The sequence below is a fragment of the Cryptotermes secundus genome, unplaced genomic scaffold (genome assembly GCF_002891405.2).
Source record: "Cryptotermes secundus unplaced genomic scaffold, Csec_1.0 scaffold683, whole genome shotgun sequence".
Lineage (NCBI taxonomy): Eukaryota > Metazoa > Arthropoda > Insecta > Blattodea > Kalotermitidae > Cryptotermes > Cryptotermes secundus.
In genome coordinates this window covers 37,711-60,960 of record NW_019729903.1, presented here as the reverse complement: position 1 = coordinate 60,960, position 23,250 = coordinate 37,711, and the positions used below count along the sequence as shown (strand labels likewise).

Genomic DNA, 23,250 nt, shown 5'->3' with positions numbered 1-23,250 from the left:
GGGGGCGTGGAGGTATCCCCACTGTCACCTTCTGTACTGCAGTCACAGGGGTAAGGCTAAGGAAACGACTGAATTACTTCCTCATCGTTGCTTCATTGGCTAGGGGCACACTGTTCACGGGCCTTGTCAGGAGGGCGCAGGTGCGAAATGTGCTAAGGGGGGAAATCACAACAGAAACCCACATCCTCACCCTATGCTACCCTATATTAGTATAAACAGAATCAATATACAGTTATATACATTTTGGTACTATCACATTGAAAGAGCCGCCTGGTGTCGGGTTACACATTACGCCTGTCTACCTCTGCATCACTCAGTTGGATTTCTCTTACGCCCCGTACACTTGCTGTAACGTTCCTAACTCAGGTCCCATTGGAGGAGTTACAGTTTAATAATATTACAATTATTAAGCATGGCGATAAGAGTAGTTCCACTTACTTGGGTTGAATCTGCAGACGGATGGCGTTGCCGGATGTCGAGTCGGTACCCATTCGGACATGGTCTCCGGCCGCAATTGGCCAAAATTACTGTTAGAATAATTCCCTTACTAATTTGGTCGCTGGGTTATATACCCTTATTTATGCTAACTCATTATTTTCCCGGAGGGTGTAAGTCTGCCTCCAATGACGTCTTATCCCAAGGTGGGTGATCTCGTTGGCTGGGATCCTAAGGGGACACACCCCCTTCTACTGCCAGACCATTTCGCTAACGCTTTTACCTGCAAACGTTCCCCCATCTTGCTCAAGTGTAGCTTCTGCAAAGTTAGCATTTTGAGGTACCTTCAATGTCATTCTGTTGACTGGACATTCCCGCGTGGCAAGCCAATGTCCGTCTAAGTCCATACGCAGAAATTCCTTTAAGTTGTTTAACCTTCTTACATCCGCTTTCGTACATCTTACAAATATTTCCCCAAGACTAAATCTATTCCAACCAATATTTTTCCCTAAAATACAAAAAGTTAATACTCTGTTAACATATTACCGGGAGTTGGCCTTCACTCCACAACATAACGTATCATATCCTGTACTGGTCTAATCAATCTTGAGTTAGTGGTTGACAATGAAGCTAAGTCCTCTTTGAGAAGCTACCAGTCGCTCACCCACTCAAGAATTTCCCAAAATGTTATGGAACCTGAAGTTCACCATAGTGTTCACAAGAGCAAACATCTATCTTCGTTGTATGCATCCTGTTGTGTGTCATAATTAACGGAAACAGGCTTGCCCGTCGCTACAACAACATTTAATTAAGTTAACCAATTGTTGAGAGTTACCTTGGCTTATTTAATTAAATATTGTTGTGTCGATGGCCAAACATTTCTCCGTTAATTAGCCCACCACTGGTCCATATGCTGAACCAAATGAGTCCAGTACAAAACTCTCAATCCTGTTTCTCTAAGATAACTTTTAGTATCATCTCCCCATTTACGTCTGTCTTCGTAGTGGCCTGTTTCTTTCTGGCCTCCTCACAAAAAAATCAGTATACATTCCTATTTATCTAGATACGTGCTACATACCCTGCCCATCTCATCCTCCTTGACTTCATCGTTCTAATTATACTTGAAGAAGAGCACAAGTTGTGAAGCTCTTCATTACGCAGTTTTCTCCAACCTCCTGTCACTTCATCCCTCTTCAATACAAACATTCTCTTAAGCAACCCGATCTCAAAACACCGTGAGTCTGTTATCTTGCCTTAATTTCAGAAACCGAAGTTTCGCACCCAAGAACTGGAAACGTTTTAGCGAATTTGGTAGCAAAACAAATACTTCATCACAGGATATAGATTAGCATTTTTCTAAAACCTTGATAGGCCGCGCCATAGCTCAAGCTGTTAGTCACTGGCTTCCCACCGCAGCGGCCAGGGTTCGATCCCGGGTCTGGTCAAGTGGGATTTGTGGTGGACAAAGCGGCGCTGGGGCGGGTTTCCTCCGAGTACTTCGGTTTCCCCTGTCAATCTTCATTCCACCAAATTCTCCATCATCATAATCACCGGGGGCAGGCTACAGTAGGCCAAACAGTGGCCGCCGTGCCGAGTGGACCCAGTTGGACTCCACCCCCACTAAGCGAATTTAAAAGAGAAAAAGCCTTGCTACGATGTTTGCTTACTTTTACAAGAATGTTATATTACAATAAAATAGTGGTAAAACATTAATATAACCAGAAGGAAATCTCTAAGCTGAGTTTGGTTTAACGTTTAACTGTCCCCATGAGATTCATTCCAGGAGACAGATATAGGGCCTCCTGCCGTTATAAAACTAGGGGCCCCACTGAGATCAAAGTTTACTAGAACTGGAATGCGTATAGTCCCTCTGCACGTTCCAATTGCACCACTGAGGGAAAAATGAAAGTGTTAGTAGCTATTCGGAAAAGTTTAACTTAGAAGTGAGTGAGGTTAAATTAAATAACAGAGCAAGAGAGAGTTAGCATGTGTATAGGCAACGTTCCATTGAAAATCTCTAATTAAATATCAAATTATCATTAGAAGTATATCGACCCATTGTAGGATACTGTAATTCTGGGTGGAAAGTATTGCATTTTGAATTGGTGCCTAGTTGAATAGGATCAGTTCTTCAGCACTCCCAAAAGAATTTCAGTCAGACCTTGACCTACAGTTTTCCGACTTTGAAATTTCCACACTTACAATTTCATTAATTAAACATTCATGAGACTTGCACTCGGAATTTTGACGGGCCATAGCTCAAGCGGTTAGTCGTTGGCTTCCAACCGCGGCGGCCCGGGTTCGATCCCGAGTCTGGTCAAGTGGGATTTGTGGTGGACAAAGTGGCGCTGGAGTGGGTTTTTTCCGAGTACTTCGGTTTCCCTTGCCAATCTTGTTTCCACCAAATTCTCCATCATCATAATTACCCGGGGCAGGCTACAACAGGCCAATCAGTGGCCGCCGTGCCGAGTGGACCCAATTGGACTCCACCCCCCACTAAGCAAAATTTTTGCACTCGGAATTTTTAGAATTACGAATCAAGAACTTGATCACAAGACTTCAATGAATATTCTTGATGTATTCTCTACTTAAAAAAAAAAGACCTTCCAAAAATCTCCCATTACCGGAGCCCTCCTATCTGAATTAACCGATGAGCTCAAAACGTCAGATTTTAATTGGATGTTAATATAAATGTTTATAAATTTTTAAATAGTTTTATAGCATGAATTATAACTCTACGTAATGTATACATCATTAATTAACTTATTTATTTTAATAGTTTAAATGTTCAACGATATGTTGATATCTCTTTATTGTTTATATAATAAACATAATAGAATTATAGCATAATAGACGTCAAAACATTAGAAGATAGGTCTCTGGACCTTAGGCTGCAGAAACATAACCCTATACAGACCACATTAAAATGAACTAGACTCACGATTTTTCGAACTCAGAGTCATTTTCGGGAAGGCATGAAGTGGGAAAAATGAAGTAAAACTGCATGAGTTGTCATGCAACGAAGAGAAAGTGAAGCAACTGGTTGACAGAACCCGTGGTCCTTTCGGGAACGTTCTGTAGTACAGGAGGTATTCGAAACCGCCTCCACACGGGGAGGCCTGTTCACCGCGCTGTTGAATAGCAACTGTCACGGCGCGGACCAAATAAAATGCATTACTCTTCTACTGTTGCGCGAGTTCGCTTCAGCGGGAACGAATTTGCCGAGCCGTTGCTTAGAAACGGGTTACTAGATTAATTTGGTCCAAATCTCATAGTTTGTGCAACCACTATTTGGACTATCTTTTGATTTCCCTGGGATCATGTGGGCAAATTTTGGGATATTAACTCCCTTCCATATCCTTTCCAATTCATTATGTACTTATTACCCTGCCATTCATTGATACATAATCTGAGATACTGAGCGTGTGATTAGAAACCCTCAAATAAGAAAAATGCTAAGTAAATTTTGGTGAAGTCTTCATTACTCTCAATGTAGAATCAGACAACACCTTTTAGCAGGTTCACATAACTTCGTAATCGAGTACTGGTATATCGTACATGAGTTCCTTTGTTTTGTTATGGGGACCGGGATGGGGTGATCAAGGAAGATGCCCCTCCCCACCCCACAATTCATATGCTGCTTTTCACCACAGCTTTTATTCATTAAAATAAACAATCAAAAAAATAAATGTCATGATAAAATAACTGGAAATAAATGAAGCAAAACAAGTTAATAAAGTTATTGCGTTCCTGCAATCACTTCCCCTCTATGTGAGGTTGCTAGCCAGGCTGCGACACACAGGTCTCTACTTACATAGCGTAGCGATACTGTAGAGGACAATCATGGTAGCGTGTAGTGCTGGTAGAGATCGGTGGTCACTGCAGCTTGACGCCGGCCGCCATAGGATAGCGGTTCCCCCCTGGAGGATGGACCTTCGGCTAACTTAGACTGTCACTGTGTCTATACTGACGAAGAAGTGCTTCTACTTCCTGTGTACTGAGGTTATATGTCCATACATCCTCCTAACCATATTGTAACAGCTTTTACAATTGGACCTCTTGTTCTAAACTAGCAACTGATTGCATGGTGCTGAAGACTCGATACAGGATATGTGATTCATCCCCTTATGTCAAATGTTCTGATTTTCGCCCTCGGTTAAGTTATTCATCTTGCCGACATTCTTTGTCAGCTCTCCCGTGTAGGAAGTCTATGCGGTCTGGCTTCCTAATGTTACTCGCTCTGGGTTTTCTGGAACCACATCCTATATCCTGTAGCTAAGCCTTTATTCTTACATGAGTAATAAAATGATAAAATTAATGATACAAACTTGTGAATATGTCTGAAATCAATGACACATAAATCAGTTAACATATATACATGTAGATAGGGTGAGGTCACGAGGTCACCTCATAACAGTTTAATGTCTCAATTTGAGAAGAAGTGTTATGTTATTCACAACGTTAATGATCAACAAGGCAACGGTTACAATGATGACGGAGAATGAAGTGTGAAGCAAAAAGCTACCATCAAGTATAAGAAACAAAAGTGTGGGGATTACATGATAAAACTATTAGTGAGTGCACCCCCCCCCAAACTCTCAGCACGAATGATCAGTTGCATTAGAATGCTACTAGTAGGCTATTTCATGTATAAAGTTGATTTATGTACAACGTGAGGCAGTATGGCTTCCATTATTTGTGTAGTTCAATTTAACCACACAAGTGTGAAGCATATAATTCTCTTACATCCATGATTTATTTAAACCGTCTTGCAGTGCATACACTCATCTATCTCCTTCTCTCACTCGCACTACATGTTTCGGCATAATAATGCCATCTTCAGGTGCTTACTCATCCACGGCAAACTAGTTCATTGCATGCCTTGTCCTCACATTAAAATAACTAAAATATATATATCTATCATATATATTGACAAATGTCGAACGTTAAAAATATTAAAATTGTTCAGGATTCCACATATATAACTTACATAAAACTGTATATAAAAATTCATTTGTTTTATCGTAAAAAGAGGTTTCTCATAGTTACAAAAAACTTCATTTCAAAAGTTTTCAAACATCTCTCCAAAACGCTGATAAAATTCTACCGAACTACACGGCGTCACATCTCAGAAGATGGTACGCTTCATAGTCACTGCTATGAGAGTCCCAAATTCATCACATTAAAATTTGAATTTATTCAATTATTTTACGAAACTAATTTTCCTCAGTTTATCACCGCAGTAGTTAGGTTGATACAAATGCCGGTAGCTGATCTGTCTCCTTTGTTATATTGTGATAATATGTGTTTTCATAATGCGCAACGGAAGTTCTAGAACAAAGAGAAAACTGATCAGGAAGCAACATGGCGTTCGGTCTCTTGTCAGAGACAAAAATGTATCCCCCCCATTGCCTCCCTCCCAGCTACGTAACCTGTTATTACTGTCCATCCATTTAGTAATGCATTCACATACCAGTCAATTAGTATGGAACTCGACAAACGTGCCAACAAAATTTGTGCCTCTTCAGCCTCCAACTCAGCAATTTGCATTCAACGAATGGCGAGAGAACGATACAGAAAGGAAAGGCCTTCAGCTGAATAATTTTTTAAAATAATTTGCATCATCCTGTACAGATTTGAACCAAAATATGGAAATATTCGGTTCATTTCCTCTCCGAATATTTTTAACGCTTCTATCTGGCTGTATTGCTTGCAGAATTCACAACTTCACGCTATATGAGTGCATTATTCCTGCAGATTCATACACTACATTACAGATAAGGCCATTTCCTTCCGTGCAACATCAACACTGACTGACCTGCAGACAGAAACACTAGGTCTTACTTTCTGGCGTATTTAATGACGCTGTTACTAACCAGACTCTTATATTGTTGAATGATAAATAACTGACGAATTGGAAAGGATTTGGAAGGAAGAGGTCATTGCCTGGTCGAGGTACTATCCAGGAATTTAGCCAGAGTGACTGATGAAAACCATGAAAAACTCCAATAACAATAACCGCTGTTCCAGCCAGGATTCAAACCGAATACCTCCCAAATATGAGTTTAGAACATTTCCGCTACGCCGTCATGATCGATAACGTTGCGAGCCAAACGGAAAGAGACCGCTAGGACCTATATTGGAGAATAATACTAAAATTGATCTTAAGAGATAGGATGGAGTTGCCTGGACTGTATTCATCTGGCCCAGGATAGAGACCAGAGAAGGGCCCTTGTGAACTTGGCACTGAAACTGTGGGTTCAATAAGATGTTGAGAAATTCTTGAGTAGCTGAACAACTGGTGACTTCTCAAGAAGGACTCAGCTCCATGCAGTTAGTTGGTTGTTATTTATTATTTCTTCTGTTTGCCTTTATTGATATTGTCTGAAATCCCTGTGTCCATAATCTAATGTTGTGCTAGTTTTGTAAAGTTTATGTTTTATTAAATTTTGCGGATAAAGCTTTGAGATCGTGGTGCTGAGGAAAACATTTGAACATAAGATGGAGGATGCTCCTCGTAATGAGGAGCTTCATAATTTGTTCTTCTCACCAAATATTATAACGACGGTAAATTCAGGGCGGATGAGATTGGCGTGGTACATAGCACGAAGTGGAGAGAACAGAAATTAATAGAAAATTTTTATTAAAAAGAACTTAAGAAAAATACCCTTTGTAAAACCTGTGGATAAATTGGATGATAATATTTAAATGAATCTGAAAACAGCTGGATGAGTGGATGTTAACTGGAGCCAGCTGGCTCAGGATAGGGACCAGAAGTAGGCTCACGTAAACATAATAAATTTTCGGGTTCCATAAAACGTAGGGAACTTCTTCAATAGCTAAACAACTTAAAAAAATGCCCTGTTCCACTGCGTTAGTTACTTTGTTTGTTTGTTTGTTGTGTGTTTCTTAGACAGGTAGGTATGTAGGTAGGAAAATGGGTGGATGGGTGAGTGGGTATGTGAGTGAGTGGGTGGGTAGGACGTTAGGTAGGTTGCTGGGTGGGTACGTAGGTAAGTAGTTGAGTGGGTAGGTAGGTGGGTGGATGGATGTTGATAGGTAGGTGGGTGGGTGTTGATAGGTAGGTAGTGGGTGGGTGGATGTGGGTATGTATGTAGGTTGGTAGGAAGGTGGGTGAACATATGTGAATAGGTAGGTAGGTTTCTAACATTAGTGTCCTAAGCTTCAAAAGCCTCATTTGTTGGTAAGCTGTGTTTCTGCAGTACAGAATATTTGACTCAAGGCAATACCTTTTACGGAACACTGCGGTTCCCAATTTGTAAATTGCCGCAAATTCTGTGCAGTTGAAAAAGTTAAGAGGGTAACAAGGCGTCGGAAAGGCATGAGGGTGGAACCTGCCTTCCTCATAAAGCCACCGTAGCGGTGGTGGAAATTTTGCCTTTATTATTCCGGCATTTTAGAAACTTCCGCTTACTTGAGGTTTAATCACGAAGAGCGCTCTGCTGTTCCCTAAGCAGTACATAACAAGTAAAAAAAAAACAAGAGAAACCGCCATTGCTGAATTCTGTTTAACGAGATGGCGTAGATTTTCATTTAAGATAATGTAAGGATTATACTTACGAAACATTTGCGTCCGAAGAAGAACGAAACACGACCTGTAAGACTATTCAATTTCCTTCTTGCACGTAAGCAGTGAGATACTACACAATGTAATTTTATCTATTGAAAGGGATTTAAATTGGCAAGATTTAAGACCAATGTAAGAAGAAGAAGTATACTGTGTTACCACATTTGAATCAATGTTATCGGGTAGAAAGTTACGAACAATTATGCTGCTTATAATCGCAATAATTTCCCATTAAAATTTCAACGGACTCTAAGTCACTAGTTATTTAATTAGTGTTCTACAAATGATAAACCCCAGTTTAGCCAACGTTTAAATGCTAGCTGTATTCTAAGTATCCTACAAAAGACCCTGATTGGAGTTCAATTTCTGTCTCAGGCTACTCGCCTAGAAGGAGAGGTGACGTTTGCAACGCCAGATACCTATGTGGTAAGCCCCTGTAGTTTGTACATCACCGTGCACTAACGTAAAGTAGATTACACATGTGCACGGTACTCATTGTTTAATTGTCACGTGACAGCAGTGGAATGAATCATCCTAAATGGACGTATAACTCAGCATATACATTTGTTGGTATTCTAACCTTCTAGCTTACTGCACATAGAAAACTGTTTCTGTGGCCTAACATCTACATTACATGAACAGCTTTCTGAAGATAACAATAATAATTTTAATGTTGTTACTAATGTTCTCATAATTTTTACAAGGCAATGAAATCATTTGAAGGACGATAGATCAAGTGGAAAGAAATAATTACAAAATCTACTTGGTTGGAAAGTTGTTGTTGTTTGAAAATTTCGCCAAAAATGTATTTTATAGTCCTTAAAGGAGTTAAATCAGTTTGCTCAACGGAGCACTCCACTTTTTTTCTTACTCCAAATTGTCATTTTCATCAGTCGATTTTTTTTTTTACTCATGCGCAAAGAGAATTTTTGAAAATTCGCCTGTTAGATACCCCGCTTTTGCCAGTCTCTCTGGCCATAGAAGCAAGAGAACTATTGAATATATTTCATGAAATCTGATACTGTGGAGTTTTACTTAAAATTTTCAACATATATCAGTTTTGGTTAAATTCGAACAATAGTAACCTAATAAGGGACGCATTACACGAAGAGCTAAATACATTTATAAACCCACGAAGCTTGGAAAGCATTTATCGGTGCGGAATATATTTCGAACAGAAGTTGTGGGGAAAAGTGTAACAAGAGCTTCACGTCCGATAAATTTTTATCGTTAATTGTCCCGAGTTTGGAGGCATCGAAGGGAAATGAGTGACTGCACGAGAATTGTTATGCTACAGTCACGTGACCTAACTTTGAAGTGTACACTCTTCGGAGATGAGATATTGTGTTGTCCGATACAAGTTCACTGACGTTTCGGAGGCGCAGATTAGCTCCATCTTCAGGGTAGAATTTCCCGACTTTTCGATATCATCCCAAAAGATAATAACTATCTTGTTCATCGCATTTACAGCCTCATGTCTCATAATCTTCAACTCTCTCGAAAAAGAATTTTATTTTAGCAATGATCCGTACATACCAGTTTGACTTAAATAATAACATTTTCCTTTCTCTTACGGTTTGGTTCAATGTAAACAGAAACTAACAGCATAACCAAATACTTAACAATGTAACTAACTGTATGAATAAAAGTACTTTTTGAGAAACCCCGTAGTTGCTTAGTTAATCGGTAAATTCTGCCCTTTTTATTGAACTTGAATGTTTATTAGCGTGTTCACAAGAGCCCTCATTTGGACTCTGTTCTGATTTACTTAAATCCCAGGCCACATTCTTTAATTTTATTCTTTAAACGTCAATTTTAATATTATATTTTAATCTACCCTTAGTTTTCCCAATTGGTCTCTTCCTTCCACATGTTAAGATCTAAATATTGTATTCATCTCTCTCATTCGTGCTACGCTCCCATTTCATCATCCTTAATTTCATTGACCGAATTTGGTGAAGGGTGCGAATTGTGACATTTCTCTTTAATTTCTCCAGCCTCCTCTTTCTTCCTCCATTTGACTCATAAATTCTCTTTACTACCCTGTTCTTAAACATCTCCCTCGGCCTATGTTTTCATCTTAATATGAAAATAAGTTAAAATTATCCGTGTATTTAATTAAGAAACACGTAATGAAGAGTTAATAAGGCGAATAGAAATGCCCCTTGCATTCAAGGCAAATAGGCAACTTCATGTCCAAGTTATTTTACCCTCAGCAAAGAATTCCTTTAGTACGCACTTGATAGAAAACTGGGTAGGCCCCAGAGCCGGTCTGGATGCTGAAGAGAAAGATCTCTCCCTCCTTCAGAGAATTAACACCCAATTTCTTGGCCATCCAACCCACAGCCTACTCACTATACCGGCTCCTTTTCTGTTAGAATGTTAAGCCATATTTTACATCTATACATAATAACCGATAAAATTATACGGATACTCGTATATACCTGTATATAGGAGCCCGGATAGCCCAGCCGGTATAGCGACTGGCTACGGGCTGGACGATCGAGTGGTCGGAGTTCGAGTCCCGGTAAGGTCAAAAACTTTCTCTTCTCCACTTCGTCCCAACCGACTCTGTGGTTCATGAAGCCTCCTATCCAATGGTTACCGGGGGGCTCTTTCCCGGGGGATAAAGCGGCCGGGGAGTGAAGCTGACCACTCACCTCCAACTAATGCACAGGTCAAGACAATATTGATCAATACATCCATTCCCACGTACGCCTTCATGGCGTAGTTCTTAATTAGTTAAACACAGGGATAACTTCACTTTAGCTTACCTTAAAATTATACATAATATATGAAAGGTAAAACTATCCCTGTAACAGACTGTTGAGGCCCATAGGGTTGTGAGACGTCGAGGCTCACACATCTTCTAGGCAGTCGGCTTACAGGTGGCGGTGAGGTTGTCAGCCTTACGCGCCGGCCGCCCTTTACCCCCCAGGAAGATCCCTGGTACTCATTTTTGTTAGAGGCTGCGTAGACCACAGGGTCATAGGGCGACTGGAAAGATCAGGTAAATTAAAAAATACAATGACCTCACCGGGAATAGAAACCGCGACCTTCCGGTTTGTAGCATAGTGCCTCAACCAACTACACTACCGCGTGCCACCTGTATGTATGCACGTATATGAATGGATAACATCTCCACAGAGAGAATTAATTCGCTGTTACATTTTTGTGACCAACTGCTCGATTTGTCCGCAGGTGCTGCCACCCTTGGACGCCACTAGATCCAGTTCAATATCCTTCAAGATCCGAACCAACGAGCCGAATGGCCTCCTCATGTATAGTAGCGGTGCCAGCGCGTCGCATGTAAGTTTCGTCCTGCTCTCCGTGTCACTTAAACACGGTCCAAAACATCTTTGAGGACATCATCAGGCAGTGAGATGCATCTCTATGCCACAATGAGTGAGTTAGTACTTTTCAGTTTCAGCATACGACCAGAACCGGAAGCACCATACCGGATATACGGATATCTCGTTGAACGCATAGGGGGTTTTCTTCCATAAGGTAGCATACTGAAGGTATGACGTCACCTCAGAGATGTTTTAGACAAACTATACGTAGAAGAGGCGATCACAGTGCATGCGCGGTCTAAGGCATGAACTGTCGTCGCCCGCTCGAAGACTCGAACCGTGGGAGCGAATCCGACTCAAGGCAAGGATTTTTGTGTGCATTTATTCTGTGTTTTTGTTAGGTAGCGTCCTTGTGACGTGCTGATCCCCAGTCCAAGGAGTCCTACCGACTCTCTTAGGATTAAGAAACTGAAGTGAAACAAAGCGTTTCACGGATTCCCTGATGCAACTTGGGAGCAGCAGGAAAAATAAAGAGATATACATAGAAGAGTCACTGGTTCGACAGACTGTGTGATAGCATTGACCAAATGAGGTTTGAGGCCACGCCATTGATCAAGAGGTTAGTCGCTGGTTTCCCATCGCAGCGGCCCGGGTTCGATCCCGGGTCTGGTCAAGTGGGATTTGTGGTGGACAAAGTGGCGCTGGGGTAGGTTTTCTCCAAGTACTTCGGTTTCCCCTGCCAATCTTTATTCCACCAATTGCTCCACAATCACCCTCACGTATCATCTGGGGCTGGTACAATAGGCCAGAAGTGGCCGCAGTAATAAGGACTTAGTCCCACCCCACTAACAATAAAACAAATTGAGGTTTGAGGCTTCTTCTGTAGTGAGTGTAAAGATTATTACAGAGTTCTGGGATATGACGCAATGTAATCTGGTAGATCTTTATTCATGCTGTCTCTTCACTCGAGGTCAAGTCAGAATGTTCCTTCAGAACGATAATACTGATGTTCCAGACTCTAGGGCGTCAGTTCGCAAGAATCTGTTAGCCTGTATTACTTTACATTTCGTAGCAGAGAAATTAATATTTCTCTAATGTGGCAAGGTTTTATGTATTCATGGTGTAAGGTTTAATTAAACACAAGGACAATTTCTAACCTATTTTCCTTATTCTGAAAAAAAAGTAAAGGGTGGCATGTGAGATCACCTTGCTGTGTATCTCTATATTCTTTTCTGTCCATCTGTCTATGTATAGTCCCAAGTTTTTTAAGTTTTTGAAGCTTATGAGATCGCTTTGCTGTCTGTATATCTCCTCTTCTAACTTCTGTTAGAAGGCTTAGGAAATCACCTTTCAGCCTGTGCATCTCTGTGGCCTCCTACTAATTTTTGGGGGTTTTCTATGGGGTCCGTGCCATATGAAAGGAAAATAGACGATTGTAAAGGCCGCGCCATAGCTCAAGCGGTTAGTCGCTGGTTTCTCTCCACCAATTGCTCCACAATCACCCTCACCTGTCACCTAGGGCTGGTACGTACAATAGACCAGAAGTGGCTGCAGTACAGGGGACTTAGTCCCACCGCACTAGTATCGGTCATTCTAAGCAAAAATGTATATATGTACATGTGTCCTGTTCCGAACGGTTTCCGAGATAGAGCTATTTCGCTGTGCAGTACACTGTACACTGTACAGACGAGCAACAAGCCATGTCCTCACACGAGTTGCAACGTGCATTGATGTTGACAGTGAAATTTTTCCCAAAGATGTATTATACTAGGTAAACTGTACCAACATCGCCACTTGAACAGTAAATACAGATATTAGAATCAGAACGTAATATATCTTTCTTATCATAATTTTGGAACTGGACAGTGAAATAGCTCTATCACGAAAACCGTTCGGAATAGGACACATGTACGTGTACATATACACATTTTGTTTAGAATGACAGATACTATGACCTCCAGTAATGTCGACCTCTTCTCCTAGGACCCTCTGTATAAACCTTGCGAAATCATGAACATTAGTACGGTGATGTTACGAAGAGATTTACATATACTTATGCTGTATGAGTTCCATATATCGCTGTTACATTGAGAACATTGTAGTGGCTGCTTCCACGGTTCAACTCTGTGGTAGCATTTGCATGCTTGGCGATCCATGAGTTTCTGTCAGTTTTGTGGGAGGGGGATTGGATATAAATTGCGCTCAGCCCCTTCAGAGTTGTTCTACAATAGTGCAATCCTTCACGGCTCCTGCTGAGGGCTGTATTTCTCTTCATTGTTAGAATTGGACTGGAAATTCTTTGAGGTTTGAAATCCTTTTCAGGGTCACGGAACCACATTCATTTTACATTACTGCCATTGACTCGCGTTTTAATATTCACTTTAATATTATTCTCCCTTTCATGCCTGTCTTCGTAGCGGTTTCCTTCTATCAAAATTTGTGACCAAAACATTTCGTGCATATCTCTTCTCTACAATGAGTGCTGCATGCCCCATCAATCTTATGTCTTTTAATTTTATCTTCCTAATAATATTTGGTGAGAAGTACAAATTGTGAAACTACCCGATATCCAGTTTTCCCATTATTTTCCATTATTTTCTTTCTATTTTATGTGACGACCCTTCTTAATCAACTTGAGATATGAAGTTCTTATGGTTTTGAATATGAATAATTCTAACCTCTGGGATTTGACACCATATAGTCTCGTAAATATTTACCATCATTTCGGAGCAACGTGTATATCTGTCTTCAATGTAGAAGAGTGCAAATGTGAAGTGTAAACTCTTATATTCTGAAAATGGAGGCAACACTTTCCTCCGAAACATCAGTAAATATTGAAGCGTGTAGAGCCGTTGCTGCGAGAAGACCACGAGTTAAGGCTAATAAACAGCTACCGTTTCTGAGAAAAGGCTCGGTAAACACATTCCCGCTGTAACTAATACGCACGCATCAACAGAAGAAAGGTGTTTTCTATGTGGTCCGTGCCGAGCAGTTATAATCTGCTATAAGTGTGATACGTACACATGATGAAAGGCCATACATACTCATAAGAGAGAAACCAATCGTCTGGTCATAGAGGGTGTTACATAATGACCATTAGCGCAAGGGTTCTGTTGTGAGTCTTAAGGAACTTGAAACCGAGACGAAATGATTGGCGGTAGAACGCCAGTCGTAAAGTAACTTTGACTTTGTCTTTGATTGAGGCAGTTAAGTTCTGCAAGGGAGGCTGAGAAGAGAAATTGACAGTTGTGGGATATTGGCCGGACAGTGACTACGTTAGCACAGAACCTGAAGAATTTCCAGTTTTGATACCTGTTACCACGAAACATCTAGTGAAGACACTTCAGGCTGGAAGAGACTTAGCGCGTGGTGTAGTGATTTGTAAAGTGTGGAAATCGGCGATTATGTTAGTGTTAACTACGATCTGTAATTGGCCAATAAATCTATTCACCAATGCATACAATGTCTATTGTCATGCACACCACTTGACAATATATACCAAGTTATGCGTCTTCAGCAGAGCTGGTTAGTGTAGCAGTAACGGTCTAGAATTGTATTCAGGAATTACTCGGTTCGAATCTCAGCCAGAACACATATTTTTACTGAGGTTTGTCGTGTTTTACTGAGTCCCTCCAGGCAATTGCCGCCGCAGCATCTCGATTAGATTATGACCGCTTCCTTCAAAATCCGTTGAAATTCACCATTTATTAATTATCCTATCATTCGACATCATTAAATACTATATCTCAGAAGCTACAAACCATAACATCCCTCAGGATAGCAACTCTCGCCCTTATAGAGTGCTGTTCCAGTAATGAGATAGCCACAGACCATTCTTCGAGGCATGACCTCTGCGCTGTGCGTCAGTTGGAGAGAAATATAGAGAGTAGAAGTGCAGTGGTTGCAGCTGCATTGTGGAAATGAGGAAGGGTGACGCACTGTGACAAAAGCTCTATTATAACCCATAGGTAAAGTAAAGTTGTCCCTGTGCTTAAATAATTAAGCACTACGTCATGAAGGCGTACGGGGGAGTGCATGTACAGATCCACATATTCTTGACCTCGGCATTAGTTGGAGGTGAGTGGTCAGTTTCACGCTACAGCCTCTTTACTCCCGAGGAAAGACCCCCTTTACCCATTGGATAGGAGGTTGGGTGGACCCCAAACACGGTCTGGACCCCAAACCCGGTCTGGACGACGTGAAGGAGAGATAATTCTTGTTTCTATTGGGTCTCAAACTCCGACCCCTTGGTCGTCCAGCCCGTAGCCAGTACCTATACCGACTACGCCATCCCAGCTCCGCATTATAACACATACACACCCCATAATCCTTATCTCAGTTAGTGGACTTGACCTCATTACATTGAGAGCGGCCAGGTATAAAAACACTGGCGGTACCCATATGAACAGTCTCTGATGAAGTATTGTTTTTTCTATGATACCCCCATCTCATAAAAATGAATAAGTTGAAGCTGGTAGGCGCTATACCGTAGAATTAAAAGTAGAAATCAAATTCTGCCACAAATTGTTAGTATTATCTCTTAATGTAATGTTAGAAGTTGGGATTTTGCGGTCAGAAAATTCATCCCGAAATGCTGTGTAAAAAATTTATGAGAAAAAAATTGGATTAAAGTTTTTTTTTGAGGTTGTGTAGAAGGCGGAAACGTTTTTCGTTCCCTCCTCTGCCGTTCATTTTATTTACTTTTCATCTGTTAGTTCCGGGAAATCATTATGCCCCTCGAGCACGTCTCGTGCTGCAAGCCCGCGATGCAAGCGCTTTTAAATTGGAACCTTCCGATGCGTGTCACACATTGGTCGCCTGCTGTCTCTCTAGAACTTTCAACAACGATACCACGCGTCTTATAACAGTAATTAGATTTTTTATAATTGAATTAAGCTCTATTGCTTAGCGAAGTGAAATTGTGGCTTGTATCAGAATGCCACTCTCCTGGGCTGGAAAAGGGGTTGACGCTGTTACTCGTCGTCTTCTGAGCTGCAAAGCGCTGTACACTTTCTCATGTACGTCTGTAAGCTTCTTTCGGACTACATAGTGGAATATCTCTTCGTATTATGCCATGAAAACATGTGGGGAAATTGAGGAATAGCTCTACCTTTCTTAATATCAGCACTAAATTGAGGTATGTGGTCAGCTGCATGCCCCGGCCTCTTTAAACCTTGAGAAAGAACCCTTGGTGCCCACTGAAGATGAGGCTGGATAGGAGGGAGAATGCGGAGAGAAAGAAAATAATCTTGCCCTTACCGGGACTACAACTACGACCCCTCCATCCCGTAGCCAGTCGCTATACCAACTGAGCTATCCTGACTCCTGAGAAAGTGCTGCAGTCGTGAAAATTGTCGATCTTGAATCTTTGGTAGATTTACGCGTTTTCAGCCCTCCTGAATACGAAAAGGCGATTCTTTGAATGCCGTCGAAGGGCATAATATATGTATGTATGGGTGGATGGATGGGTGGGTATGCGCCTCGCTAGCGCCCGAGCGTTTGAAATGATTTTATTCACGTTTGGTGTTTACGAGTCTGTCCTTCAAAGGTCGATGCTCAGGGAAGTTGAGTATTGCAACTCCGAAACCAGGTCCCTCAAATATAAAATTGCGATTCTGTCGAAACAATTCGAACGATCTTCATTAGATTTCAGTAATCTGTAGAGAAGATATCCCTAAAGAAAATTGCTTACGTGGTATGTTCAGGTAAATAAGGCACTCGCATTAGTAACACAAATTCAAAATGTCAGCTTTCTCGAAAACGACTAAATAAACGAGATCAAATTTCAGAGATTTGTGACGCCTATCTGCCCAGATATATTCATAACTGTGCAGGCGGTATCTGCAACAAAGTAGCGGCACGTCATCTAGCGGCCGAAGCTCATATGCGAGGATTGTACGTAGATTTGCACAGATTTCTTCATTTTAACGAAGCGACTTGCATTGTCTAGGGGCACGCCCTAGCGTAGTTGATTGAGGCACTATGCTACAAGCCGGAATATTACGGGTTCGAGTCCCGATGACTTGGATTTCTTTTTCAATTTACCTAACCCTTCCAGCCGCAATATGGCCCTGGGGTCGACTCAGCCTCTAACAGAAATGAGTACCAGAAATCTTCATGGGGGTAAAGGGCGGTCGCGCGTAAGGCTGACAATCTCACCGCCACCTGTGAGTCGATTGTGTAGAAAATTTGAGAACCTCGACGTCTCACAAGCCTATGGGCCTCCACGGCCTGTTACAAGGATAGCTTCCTTTTTACCTAATGATCAAGTCAAGGAGGATGAGGTGGGCAGGGCATGTAGGACGAATGGGAGAGAAAAGGAATGCATATAGGATATTCGTGGGGAAGTCAGAAGGAAAGAGACCACTGGGAAGACCAAGGCGTAGGTAGGTGGACAATATTAAAATGGATCTTAGAGGGACAGGATGGGATGGTATGGAGTGGATTGATCTGGCTTAGATAGGGACCAGTGGAGGGCTCTTGTGAACACGGTAAAAAAGTATCGTGCTCCATAAAATGCTGGGAAATTCTTGAGTAGCTGCAGAATTGGCGGTTCCTCAAGAAGGGCTCAGCTCCATGAGTAAGCAAGTATGTAAGTAACTAACTAACTAACTAACTAACTATCATACCCAGCTTCAATACTTATAGGAACAAATTCACGAGCATATTTTGTAACGGTTTGCTTTTAACATATGTTGGCATTTCTATTTATCCAAATCGTCTATCTATCTATCTCTCTACCTACCTGTCTGCCTATATATTTATCTATCTATCAATCTATCTATCTATCTATCTATCTATCTATCTATATCTTCATTTCTCTTGCTCCCATTTGAAATATAGGGCATCCGTGAAATGCTTGTTTCACTTCACTTTATTAATCTTACAGTCAGTAAGACTCCTTAGACAGGGGATCAGCCCGTCGCAAGGCCGGTGCCTACACACAAACACAGAATAAACGCAAACGGACATTCATGCCTCAAATAGAATTCGAACCCACGATTCCAGTGTTCGAGCGGACCACTGTGATCAGCAGATAATGTGTCTCGTTACTTTTATGTGCGGCTTATTTTACGATGTTGTCAGTATTTAGACTCTATAGTGTCGAGTGTTAGGGCTATAAGTGAATGAAGAATTGGAAATGATTTGAAATAAAATTGTCCTCACCGAATGGAAGTACTATTCAACCATTTTCCTGTAGGGCTGAGGAAAACGACGAAAAACATCAGGATAATCGGTGTTGCGGCAGAGGTTCGAACAGAGTATCCCCCAAATAGAAGTATAGGTTGTTAAGGCTGGATAATGCTGTTTCATTATTTATATATTTGCCTGAAATTTGATATTGGTAATGACAAGACTGACGCTTATTGAAGTTTGTACCGATAATATTGGAGGTAAATAAAGAGGCGTCAGTAACATTAGAGAATTCTGAGCAACAGTGAAGACGGCTGTCTCATGGGATATTATCTTGTGGTCCGACAGTTCACCGATGTCTTGGAAGAACGCCCTACCCCTCCACCTTGAGAGCCAAAGAAGAAGCCGAGGTAATACCAGCAAAATGCAGTTAACAAGCAGAAATCTGTTTCCTTGACTTACTATTCGGCCTTCAAGATGAGGGCGGTATGTTCCTCCGAAACGTCGGTGATTTTCAAACAGGATCACACTGTACTACTCCCCTAATAATAGCCGCTGTTCATGTTTAGTGCTGTCAGAACCGCAAATGTAATCTGAGGAACCGTTTGATGTGAGAACCCGTTGCGGTTTCTTCTGTCACGTGTCCAGGAACTGGTGTGCTTCGTGTTGCAGGCGGATTTCTTCGCATTTGAGCTGCTAAATGGGCACATCTATTTGCACCTTGACCTGGGTTCGGGCGGCGTCAAAGTGAAGGCAACAACGCGCCGTGTGGACGACGGAGTCTGGCACGAGGCGACGCTGCGTCGTGACGGTAAGGAGGGTCGCGTCACTGTGGACGGTACTGCCGCAGACTTCAGCACTCCAGGTAAATGGAATCATTTCTAGGTTCATTTTTAGCGTATTTACTTAAAGTAGGCATATGTGATCTCCTTTCTGCCCGTGTCTCCCCCGCAAACATCGCTGCTAGGCAAGGGGGTCTGCTCTTCGACGAGAGGAGGGATTGGCCTTTCAGCGCGGGAGCTCTGATTGAGCAGGGCAACGGACTTCCCTCCTCTTACACGGAGACTCATTGCTGTCAAAGCCAAATTCAAAGTCATGTTACGACCGACGGTCAGTTGGCCAGTCTGTCTTGATGTCAAGCGCCCATATGGGGTTCAAGACCAGATTTTTATTACAGTAGCGGGTTTGCTGATGTGGGGCGCTCTCTCTGATGAGAGGACGGGTCTGTCGTTTACAATTGCTGCTGGTCGTTCACCAGCGCAGTCATTCTCGGGTCCGAGTCATGCGGGACTCATGGCCATATTTTAGTGTCTCATATTCGAGACTCCCTCAACCTGGAGGGACAGGTCCCCGCATTTATATTCCCCAGGGGCAGGGTGGCCCAGTTATACTCCCTGACACGAGGTTCTCTTTCCGTCGCCTTCTACAACTCGCAAGGCTACGGTGGATATATTCCAACCCTCTTCGAACAACTACCTAATACATCGTTGCGGACCGAAAAGTGAACACCTAATGAACAGAATGCGTCACGTTTACACAATAAAGCTTTTCTAGTGAAAGTAAAGCAGGAGGTTAGTTCTTCCCGGAAGGACTCAACTGACTTAGGCTGAAGCCAGACCAGAGACTTCTTGCCGTCCTTACAAGGATGTGAAAACGAGGGAGGTGAGGCTCAGAGACGCAGATGGCCATACTGACACATTTTCACGTCCATGCGCAGTTCATTTGCAGCCATAGCAGTAAACGCGTTTCATGGAGACGGAGTTTAATTTCGTACATTAAGTTTGTTTCTCTGTATTTTTACATCGAAGGCAATACAGTCGAAGAAAGTGGAGGCTTCCCTTTTAATTTGTGAAACCTATTACTGGATGGTAATACTTTTGTAACTAATATACAAATATATGGGGCATGCAGTAGCGTAGTTTGTTGCGACATTGTGTCACAAGCCGGAAAGTCACGGGTTCGATATTTCCAGCCGCACTATTACCCAGGGGTCGACTCAACTTCTAACAGAAATGAGTACCAGAAATCTTCCTGGGAGTAAAGGCGCGTAAAGCCGACAGCCTTACCGCCATCTGTGAGCCGATTGTCTAGAAAATACGGGAACCTCAACGTCTCATAAATTTATGGGCTACCCCGGCCTGTTACAGGGATAACTCTACCTTTTTCTTACCTTGCTTGTATCAGATGCTCTATGTAATCAATTTCCTTTTGATTTTGTATAAAGTACGTAGTTTTCTTCTTGAACGTGAATATGATTTCGGTAAGACAACTTTTGGGACGCCTTGCAACACACATATCGGCTTTAACCACGTAGAACCGAAGATCTTCATTCATTGTGTCTAGTCAAAGCTGGGCCGTGACAGAGCGAAACACCTTTCTTACTACAAAGTTGTTACATAATTGGTTTAACTTTCGCGTTGTTGGGATATCAGCATATTTTGTGTGAACAATGGGAAAGCTAAACTGGCAGTAATTACATGTCAACATTATCATGGATGCGACGTCTTGTATTTAAAACGTGTGGGAGTTGAGTCTCGCTGAATAAACTCTTGTTATGTTCAAATTCCGGCCCACTTCATCGACATCCAAACCCGCCTCCACTGCACACGTATAGCCATCCACCACAGCATGAACCCACGTTATCGGACCTCCATTAAAAGGCGTCGCCTACTTCTCTGTGTATCATCACTAACGAGTTAAAATCTGCGGGCGATTACACGCAGTGCCACAGAGCACTGAGGAACGCTGCTCAAGCGATAAGACTTCTGATTTGTATTCCAGAGGTGACCAGTTTGAATCCCGGCTAGGGCATTAACTATCCTGAGTAATTTATTACGTTGATTTCTCAGTCTTATTGAACACTCTGCTGTAGCACTAATGCTGTAGAATGTTCTGTTCTGTAGGTTTCCATTTAGAATCTCGCGGGGGATACTAGCTACCTGATGGATTTCTCATAGTTTTATTCAGTTCCTCCAGGCAATTTTCTGGATAATATATAGTCAGATAACGACAGATTTCTTCCAAAACATCTTAGGTTAATAATGAATTTATAATCGTGTCGTTCTACTCTGTATAAGCTAGTTGCTGACGTCTTAAGGAACACGCAACCAACGAATAATCTCAGTTTCTCCAGCCAAATATTGGGAGAGTATCTTAAAATAGGCCACGACCAATTCTTTGAACACGTTTCCTAATTCATTTTTCACTCTCGCGCTGTCATTCGGTGCGAGGTAATGACCTTGTACTTAAATAATGTACTACAAATAGAATCGCATAATGAAGTCTGCAATGAATTTCAAATTGTTGAATATTCTGCAAAGCATAATAATAAATTCGAAGTTTATGATTACTAGCTTTTCGAATATTATGACGTTTCGTATGGTGCATGGTTAGATAGTCTCGGGGAAACCTGCTGTGTATTCAGAAACGTTCGTGTCTGTAAGCCAAACTGTACAGCATATCATCTCAGGGGAAATAATCTTAATATATACCGCCTTGAGCCAGTCACGGTAGCCGAGCGGTCTAAGGCATGTACTGTCTTCGTTCCCTTGGAAACCGGGATCGTGGGTTTGAATATCACTCAGGGCATGGATGTTTAGTTTGTGTGTGTGTGCGTTTTTCTGTGTTTTTGTACAGGTAGAGGCCTTGCGACGAGCTGATCACCCGCCCAAGGAGTCTTACCGAATGTGTAAGATCTAGAAAAACCGAAGTGAACGAAGAAGTTCATGGAGGAAGGCCTAGGCCTACTGGAGCTGTAGTGCCAAGGGGGAAAAAATGTACCGCCTTGGGAGCCTCAAATAGCAATTAATGGTTTGATATGTGTTTTCAAATCTAAAAAAAAAAAAAAAAACTCTACAGAATATGACGATTTTCCCCCAAAAAGAAATATTGATCTTATACAAAAATTATTAATCCAACAATATAAATATTACATCATTTCAGCGGAAGAATTATTAACATTTGTAACCAGAGCATGAACACTATTAATCTCACGCAGCACCGTCATGATTCAGGAGTAAGAGAGATGTAACGAGGCTGTCAGTACCCAGATTACATAGTATCTAACGATGTGATTCATCATTCATCAGTAATCTGTCAGACAACAGGTCCACAGTCTCTTCCAAAACAGTTCCTCCACTTAATGTGATAACTGATGAATAATTATTTCAAAAGAAAATTGAAGGAATGGCTCCCTGCCCATTATGTTCTGTGTTGTTTTATTACACTGTCAGTATCAAGAGTATGTCGAATATTATGATGACTGATGAATGATGATTTGGAAACTACCTGGAAAGAAGCAATAGTCGCTTTACTATGTTCCGCAATTCCCTGAAGTATTTGATGGGAACTACGAAAAGTCGGTCAGGTTAGCCGGTGTACTGACTAAATCTTAAGTCTCACACTTGTCGAATGTAAGTTTATAGCGTTACCGCTACATTAATCTGCTATGTCCGAGATTATGTTAAGGTCTTTCTATCTTTTTATCTCATAAAACAAAGAAGACGGAAACAGATCCATTTTCTGTAACGTTACGTTAGCATTATTATACAATGGACAAAGACCTGAAACTCTGTAATCTTAAACTAGATTTTCCCATTATAGAATGACGTTGGCAGCTAAAAGCAGTATCCATGCTCCTATCTTGTCTCTAAGTCAGTTTTAATGCTCGGTTGAGATTGCTGTGTAATCTGGTCTGTCAGTTAACTATTGCACCTGGCCACAACCGTGTCCTGAGGGGCATCTCATATTCTGTAGTGCTCTGGCTGTCATAATCACTTACGGCGTCCTAGTTTTCTTTTT

General features: G+C 41.7%; 1 protein-coding gene across 3 annotated transcripts in view; it reads left to right on the top strand.

Moving 5' to 3' along the window:
* Positions 1-23,250, top strand: part of LOC111865787 (neurexin-1) — a gene marked incomplete at its 3' end in the record, with an annotated part of 317,673 nt that overhangs the window by 259,834 nt on the left and 34,589 nt on the right. For 2 of the 3 annotated variants that reach the window (XM_033751956.1, XM_023854068.2), the window contains 3 exon segments: positions 8,399-8,449; positions 11,225-11,332; positions 19,123-19,315. In XM_033751956.1, coding sequence (XP_033607847.1) covers positions 8,399-8,449; positions 11,225-11,332; positions 19,123-19,315 — 352 coding nt within the window. 3 annotated transcript variants of the gene reach the window in all.